The sequence below is a fragment of the Pterocles gutturalis genome, unplaced genomic scaffold (genome assembly GCF_000699245.1).
Source record: "Pterocles gutturalis isolate BGI_N339 unplaced genomic scaffold, ASM69924v1 scaffold19838, whole genome shotgun sequence".
NCBI classification, from domain to species: Eukaryota; Metazoa; Chordata; class Aves; order Pterocliformes; family Pteroclidae; genus Pterocles; species Pterocles gutturalis.
This window is the reverse complement of record NW_010120977.1, coordinates 35,704-44,517: the sequence shown is the minus strand read 5'-3', so window position 1 is coordinate 44,517 and position 8,814 is coordinate 35,704. Positions and strand designations below refer to the sequence as shown.

The window sequence follows — 8,814 nt, the reverse complement described above, 5'->3', positions numbered from 1 at the left end:
GAAAAAAAAAAATTAAAAATTCGTTCGACTCCGCTGTGCTGGGAGGTATAACAATTGTGGTTTTTTTTTTCCTCCAGTTGTATTCAACTACTGTAAATAATTTGCCGTGCTTTTTGTGAGCTCAAAGGATTCAATGGCAACCTTCCACAGTAGCAGCAGGGGGAATTAGTTTACTTGGAAACGATCTGCGAGTGTGTGTATATACTGCTGGTGAATATTAGATGATTGGATAATGAGGTGTTAGCAAGGAGAGGCTACAGAGAAGTAAATATCTGTGGTTTTTTAGCGGGCACTTTTCTTTAAAGAATGTGTTACTAATGCGAAGCATACCATCCTGGATGGAAGATAGGGCTTGACGGGCACCGGGACACGACTAACTTGAAGCATGACATAAAACACCAGCATTTTAAGCAGGGTATCGGTGTCTGGCGTGATACCCTGACCCGGAGGAAACAAAGATTTTCATGTAAGCACAGTTACGATCTGAGGAATTTCCTTTGTGGGTGACACCATCCCCCTTTCAAGAGGCTGAAGTTTATTCCTGCTCCACAAAAATCCTGAGAAGTTGTGGGGCTGATTTCAGTAGGGGCAGAACCAGTTGGTGATGCTCATTTTCCCAATGGGGAGTACAGCCCAATGCGGAAGGATGCTGAGAACAGCCCAAGGTGGAAGGATGCTGAGCACAGCCCAAGGTGGAAGGATGCTGAGTACAACCCAAGGTGGAAGGATGCTGAGCACAGCCCAAAGTGTAAGGATGCTGAGCACAACCCATGGTGGAAGGATGATGAGCACAGCCCAAGGTGGAAGGATGCTGAGCACAGCCCAAGGTGGAAGGATGCTGAGCACAGCCCAAGGTGGAAGGATGCTGAGCACAACCCAAGGTGGAAGGATGCTGAGCACAGCCCAAGGTGGAAGGATGCTGAGCACAACCCAAGGTGGAAGGATGCTGAGCACAACCCATGGTGGAAGGATGCTGAGCACAGCCCCTTGCAGAAGGACGCTGAGCACAACCCAAGGTGTAAGGATGCTGAGCGCTCCTGAATCCCACTGACTTTCAACTCAGGGTGTTTGAAACCCTGGCCCTGCCGCTCTCTCCTACGTACAAGGGCATTTTGATTCTCTGCTGGTGTACTGGGGGAGTGTTTACTCTGAGTTGTTTAGTTACTATAATTGTTATTAAAAGTAGGGCTGTAAGAAGCAGCGCTCAGATTTTCACATTCATTTGCAACGGTGCAGCTTACTTGAATGAGCGTTTATGGGAGGTTAGGCAAAGAGGATTTGGCCCTCTATTTTTAACATTTAAATAAAGCAAATCAATTACCATCTCGCAAAAAGGAGCTATGGGTTAGTGACATTTATGTAGATTTTCTGCAGCATGTAGAAGTGGCCTTTATTTTTCTAAGTGATATTTTCTGCTTAGAGTCAAATTCTTTTCATGCAGCTTACAAAAATAAATACTTGTATTTTGCTAAGATCATAATAGCTCATTAGAAGAGGCTGAATTTGGACCTAGACTAAAACCTAACACCACGGGGCTGAGCATGCTTACTTGAACCTATAATGTTGCTAGTTCTCGCTCTCTGGGGAAGGAGAGGACTAGGGGAGAGGATTCAGCCTTCTTAATTGTGAACCTCATTAGTGACGGTTGCTAGGCAAAACACACACCTACTTTCAGTGCATATGAAAGAGATAAACAATACGTCATAGACCATAATGACTCTGGCGCTCAGGGCGACCTTTAATTATTATATTTTTGTTCTCTTATACCTTCGTTATTAATGCAGAAAAACAAATTAGTTTTTGTGTGTGCGGACTGCAGCAGATCCGTAAATCGCTCTCCATTTTTTTGATGTCTAGCTCGTATTTCCTTCTGATAATTGTTGCTCGCCTCATTCATTTCTCTGTGTGCCCACTGGTAAATACTATTCGAAACGTAAAATGACAATGATTGTATTAGCAGCTTCGTATTCTCTTATTACTTTAATTAATTTTATTAGTGTAAAAAGCCATGATCTTGTCAATATGTTAGTAACAACTTGCAAGAGGAGTCCCAGGGAAGCTGGTGCGTGTGGCCTGGCCATGCAGCCATGCGCCAAATCACAGCGGTTTGGAGAACTCCAGCTCTTTAAGGACTGAAGATGTGTTTGACTCCCTATGCATTTAGTCATTGGTTAACCCTGCAGTGATTAGGCAGCTGGACTGGATGATCATTGTAGGTCCCTTCCGACTGAAAATATTCTATTCTTCTATTCTATTCTATTCTATTCTATTCTATTCTATTCTATTCTTCTATTCTATTCTGTTCTAATTCTTATTCTATTTTATTTTATTAATTTTATTGAAAACCAAGTTACCTGAAAGTAACTTTGTACCATTGTTGGTGCATTTTAAACTGCGAACAAAGTGATATTTAAATCTAAATTATGAGTTGGGGCTTTGGGGGAGAATAAACACACGTCTGCACGTGTACGAGCGCAGCTGCAATTGTGTGCGAGTGATTCGGAGGCTGATGGGCTCCAGAAAGATAGGATTTCACAATTCTGGATTTTCAGAGACACTTTCCATTCTCCTCTTCATCTCAGCCTATCTTCTTTTAGCAGTTCAGGCAAGAAGTCAATCACATTGAGTCAGTCTGAAGAAAAACATTTTTTGCTGTTTTTCTCATACAAACCCCCTCCTGCCGTAATCTGCAGAAAGGCCCAGGCACAGGAAATTGACCTCACAGTAAATTCTTTACAGATTCGGTCATGTTTTTACCATCCACTTAAACTTGCATACATAACCTGAGACTGTACCTCTGGATCAAGGAATATGACAAGCCAAAATAAAATCAAATCAAATTAAATAGCAAGAAAAAGCTGCAAGCAAAACAAGACTGGAAAAAAAAAATAAATAGAAAAAGATGAAAAATTGGTTGTGACTGCAAAACTGTAAGTATTAAATAAAGAACGAAGTCAGAAGCAAATTCAGAAGTGCCCGTATTCTAGTTGACAAGGGCTGAGAAATACTAATGGACTTTTTTAATGGGTGGTTTGATGGATGAGAGGAGAAATTATGTAAAAGAAAATGTAGTAGTGTATCAACATAAGGTATGGTGCAACAAAAACAAAAAAAAAAAAAAAAAAAGGCATTGCAAATTAAAAAAAAAGACATGTAAATGTGTGCCTACCATTTTCCAGATAAGAAGGGGCCGTACCTTCTGAGGGGTCAAGGCGGCGAGCCCGCCTCCCGTGTTTGGAATTGTTGTGTACAAACATGTTGTCTGAGACAGCCAGCACGTGGCCATCCACATTGACTGTTGTTGATACAACAACCTGCAAAAGAGAACAAAACCCCACATTTTAACAAAAAAAAATCCTGCAGATTCTCACAAAGGCAGCTACAGAAACAGACCTTCTCGTAAGGCAGAACAACATCGCGGGCTGCTCCTTTGGGCTCTAAATGAAGTGAATGGCAACTACGAATCCATCTGTGTTTGTGTGGCTAGCGCTGGTGATTTTTAACTCACAATTGTTTCTCTTCAGAACCTGCTACACTAATTAGAGTTTAATCTCCTATTATGCTAACAAATGAATTCAATTCAGGGAAATATTCTTCTAGCCATTAGTTTCAGAAACACCCCTCTAGCCACTCATTTTGAAAGCTGCTGTTTTGATTGATCTGTTGATATATTGATTAGATAGTTTATCTAATTAAAATTTGTCCACTTGAGACTGTCTTCAAATGAAGGCTTGTGAGGATTCCAAATAAAAAAAGCTTAATAAATCAGGAACCATCGTAACTCCCCATTTTTTCTTCAGTAAATGATCTCCAGGTCAGTGTTACAATTACATTTAATGTCTGATAATGAACTTTTTTGCATCTGAAAAGAGCGAGTTGAATATGAATAGTGAAAGTGTTTTCAATCCCTGAAAAGTATCCCTTCTCAAGTTCATTTGGATGGTGATTGACCCTGGTATGTCAATGGAATTTCCTCCTTTATTTTGGAGTGAAAGGCTCCTATTCTTGTGTCCAGGTTCAGAGTCCGGCCATAGAAGAGATGATGGATAGGGCCGCCTTTGGCTTCCAGCTGCTTCTCAGCCCAAAATGGAAAAGGAACATATGCAAAACGCACAACCTTCCCGACACAAACACCTACACAATGGAGTCGTGAAACCCCTTCCGGAAACGATAGCGCGTGAACACAAGCCAAAGAGGAAACCCCGAGATGCGCCAGGCTTTGTGCGGAACACGGCTTCGTAGGTCCATCGCTATTATCCCAGATAGACTTTTACATCTTATTTAAATACTCCAGCATGGACCCTGTGGTGTGGGTTCCAGATTTTCTAATCGAAGGAAGCACTGCAGCATTTTCTTTGGGGTTTAGCATTACTAGAGTCCTTGAAGTCAATGGCTAGGTTAGGTTTTATCAACCCTACTGGTGATGGTGGCAAAAGCTAGTACACATTTTAGCTTTCATCTTCTGTTTATTTCACTTTTGGGTATAACAAAAATGATTTTGCGGGTTCTCATGCCAGCTCCTATACCCAAACACATAACGAACAAAAAACCGAAGGGGAAAAACAAGCCTTCTTTTGCACAGAGCCGGTCCAAGGCGTCAGAAGAAAATTCTCATCTGCTTCTATGTTTTGGATCACCTCTGATCCTGTTTCTTATTCACAACCCGTAATTAGCTTTCAGCCATCACAGCACCTTTCCTGCCCATCCTGCCTCCTTGGAGACAGCCATCTGCGGTCCCCTTTGGAACAGCCCGAGGGCAGCTCTCTGCCAGGCTGCTCTCTTCCCCAGCTCTCTCCTCCCAGAAGTGGACACTTTCCCTCTTGTCAACAGCCACTTTGGAGAGTGCTGAGGTTGCACGCTCACCTCGGCCGCCGAGCTGCTGCCAGGCCACCGGGCGATCTGCTCTCACTTTTAATGAGATTCGCAGACTTGAAGAAATATCGCAAAAAACATGCAAGTGTGATTTTTCAGCAAAGGTTTCCGGATTTGGTTCCTAGAACACGGTGTATTAAAAAGACAGAGGAAGGTGTATCTAAAGATGACAACTATTTTTGTTCTGTCATGTATATATAGGTCAGTCACCAAGGGAAAATACTGTAGTTCAGCAAAAGAAAGTAGACATGCTCTGCTTTGTTATATCGGCTTATTCCTGCCGCGCGCCTAAAGAAAGGTGCTGAGACAGTGAAACCAGTTAAAAATATTGTTCAAGATCTGACATACTGTTAAGTCCAGTTAAACCTTCTGAGAGACAGGGAGATTAGCTAAAGAGACTCAGGAAAGTCTTTCTAGTGCCTACTGGCTCCATTGTCGACCACAAGATCACTCCTGACTGATGCTTCATTTAGTCCTCGGTGAGACAAAGAGGACATTTCCACTCATTCCAGGTTTGACCTTCTGTTCTGTTCCGATGGATCAATATCACCAATGCCACGTGAAGCTGAGATGCATGAAAAATGGAAGCTTGGCTCAATTGTTTTGAAGAAATTATTTTTTATTTTTTTTCCCCAGCTACAGATCTTTTCTGTTGGCTGCCTCAAGGGTGCTGGCTTCCCCGGTTGGTTGGCTGCGCATGAAAACAGATGTCACATGTTGTCCTATCGAGTTTAACCACGAGTTATTCTTCTCAAAAATAAGAAATTTTTGAACATCTCCATCCTAGTTTATTATTAGCCTCAAATATGAATCATTGTGAAGTATTTTGAAATAAAGAGCACGTTTCCTAACGAGTGGTTCAAATGACCCCGAACACAGAGGAAATCATTTGTCCATCACATCAGCTGTGTCTCTGTAGTGTTATGATTCACCACAGGATATTTCAAAAGCTGTAAGGAGAAAGTGAAGTATTAAACAGTTTCTAACACAATTGGAACAGAAATCTGTGGGCTGGACCGCCACTGTTGGGTTTACAAGTTGTGAACTTGCAAAACCCCTGTGTGAGATCCAAACTTCACTGCGCCCCACGGTCAAGCCCGTTAGTAAGATTACACCTTATGTAAAACCTCTGCAGGTCTGAGCACAGGGCACACTACAACGTAAGGTGTTAGTATGAAGGAAAACTAGGGAAATGCTTTCTGCGGAGAGGACTGCTTCCTTCGGCATCGACCCATTAAAGGCCACTGCACAACTCGGCGAGTCCCAAGAACTGGCATATGAATTAGTGCGAAAAATATAAACTACTGACAGCAATTTTTTTTTTACAGCAACGCAGCATTGGAACTACACTAAGTAGAAACATTGACAGCGTTCATTCATTTAAGAAGTTCATTATGAAGATGTGAGTCTGTCTCTTAGATATCGTTTATTCTTTAAGAGGGGTCTGTACCTGGAATCTTCGCATGTCTCGCGGATTGCCTGCATTCTTCAAACAGTTCTGATTGCACTTGAGGAAAAACTTTAGAAAGAATCTATAAAAATACAAAATTGAAATCTATTAGATTCATCAAAATGTAAATCCAATTTTAAAAAAAAGTTTAATAAAATTTAATCATAAATAGTTATACCCAAAAGAACACTGGTAGTGAAATATTACTTTCCCATTAGTTAATGAACTTATTTTAAAGCATAAGATCTCTGTCGTAAACAGAACATTATTGCTAGGGAAAGGCAAATTTATATTTTTAATTTTTCAACAACTACAAATGTATTGACTCCAGGCCATATCCTTAGCTCGGTGTGGGAAAGTTGATTTCAATGACTCATTGACTTCAAAGGCAATGACTTACACCAGATGAGAATTTGTCTCTATTTTTTTAATACTTTTTATTTTTTTCACAACTTATATTAGCAGTAATGACCTCTATGTTGAAAAATTCCATGCTAATGAATGATCAATCTTCTGAAAAACACTTGGCTTTGCCTCTGGTTTGGAAACTCCCGCTATTCAAAGGGACTCCATCCAACTCCTGCTGACTCCAGGGACACCCAGGCGGGATCTGCCCACCGGCAAGGCCCCGCTTCCCTCATTGTTTTTGAAAGGAAAGGAACATGGCAAATTAGGCTGTGTCGTATGACCTCGTCAACCTTTGCCAGCCTCTAACTGTAAGGAGTAACTCTACCCAGGGATGGAAATCCAGCTTATTTTTGCTGAGTGGCAACCAGCAACTATGTAGGACTAACCCTCATCATCCAGGAACCTCCCAAGAACCGGGTTTGGAGCAGCGCTGCCTCCCGGGAACACAGCGAGCGCTTACAGGAAGAGGAAAAGCTTGGAAAGGTGCAAACTCCTTTTTGCCTCCATCCTGTACTTGCTGGGGAAGGAGCTGATGTGGGATGTGTTCACTCTCCACGCTATGCAAGGTGGGGGGACCATCACAATCCTGCCCTGGTACAGGAGGATGTTCGCAGCCTAACATCATCTCTTTTCTTTATTTAGCGATGTTTTCACGTTTCGTAATTAAAAATAAATATTCTACCAGTCTTATTTTTGGCTAATGACTGACAGCTGATGACAAGCAAGGCTCAGGACTTTCTCCTCACCCAGAGTTTCTCAGATGCACCAGCCCAGCAGCTTGTGCTGCCCATCTTCATGCATGTTGAACAGCAAGGTTGGGAAGAGCTTTTACATTTAGAATATGAACAATTATTATTTATTCAAGTGATGGTGCCTATTCTCGCTGTATACACCTGGCAGAAGTTTCCATGTGCCAACAGCATTCCTGGCAGGAGGCAAGCCAGGCGCCTCTTCCCTTCTTTGGCACCCAACACGGCCCAACTGCGGCTAATAGAAATTACAACTGTGGCTGCACCGGAGCTTCAAGGATCAGACAGGAGCATTATGGGAGTATCTCATATCACAAACTGATGCTTTTAGTCACAGCTCTTCCTTTTCAGTTAAACCTTGAGCAGGACCCTACTATTAATACAGGATGCTCATGCTGAAGGAGAGATGTCTCGTATCAGAGAGGCAAGCTGGGAAAAACTAGGTTTCCTGAAACTGTGCATAAATAAATTGATGCTGTCAGTTAAGCTGAATGCAGGTTTCTTTAGAACTTCCTATTGCAAAATGTGTAAAGGGGTTTTAGCTGCTGAGCTGGAAGAGAGCTGGTTTTCATGGTGGGTGATGTGACCTCCTAGCTCGGATGCTCACTCGAACTCGCAGGGACACTATCAGCAACCCCATGAAACTGCATCTTTGTTAGCCACATCCCCACACTAATTTTATCTGACCTGCTTTTTGGCTTTTTTAAGATACTGTCAGTCTCCAGATCAACTGAGTATAGCTCAAACCTAATGGCATGTCTGCCATACCTCTATTCTTGCACATCTTCCACCGCAAGGACTGTGATGGTGGGCAAGGACCAGCAGGTGCCCACATCAGTAAGGGACAACCAGGTGCTGGAGGGGCGGGAGCAAACCTCCAGTGTTACAGCTCCTTAGTGCCAAAGCCAGGCTGAAGAGGAGCATCTTATCTATTTTTTTTTCTGATCTCAAATGGGTGTTGTGAGGCTGATTGAGCTAATGTTTGTAAATTGCTCTGAAATTCTCCAATGAATTGTGCACTAGGAATGCTAAGTATTGCTCCTCCTGGATTGTTTTTACTGTGAAGCATTGGTGATGAATTGTTTCTATACAGAGAGCTCACATCCTGTCAAAAAAAAAAAGGGCCATTAAGCACCCTTTCACTAAACATCAACTGGGACTGATATTTGTTCAATTATTTGGTGAAAAAAGACCCATGCTTGGTGGAATTAGACATCTCCAAGTTTACCGGGAGGAACTTGAGCATTGGGATAAATATTGAAGCCACAAAGCTGGGGTGAACACGAGCAGCGCTAGCTCTGTTGCGTTCCTTGATACTGAGATTTTTTTTTTTAA

General features: G+C 42.2%; 1 protein-coding gene across 1 annotated transcript in view; it reads right to left on the bottom strand.

The window, feature by feature from the left end:
- The window catches only part of LOC104464398 (transcription factor COE3), a gene marked incomplete at its 3' end in the record, with an annotated part of 52,768 nt that overhangs the window by 30,189 nt on the left and 13,765 nt on the right, over positions 1-8,814 (bottom strand). The window contains exons 2-3 of the mRNA XM_010077091.1: positions 6,323-6,404; positions 3,170-3,314 (exon numbers count right to left, since the gene is read on the bottom strand). Coding sequence (XP_010075393.1) covers positions 3,170-3,314; positions 6,323-6,404 — 227 coding nt within the window. The remainder of the gene's footprint in view (positions 1-3,169; positions 3,315-6,322; positions 6,405-8,814) is intronic.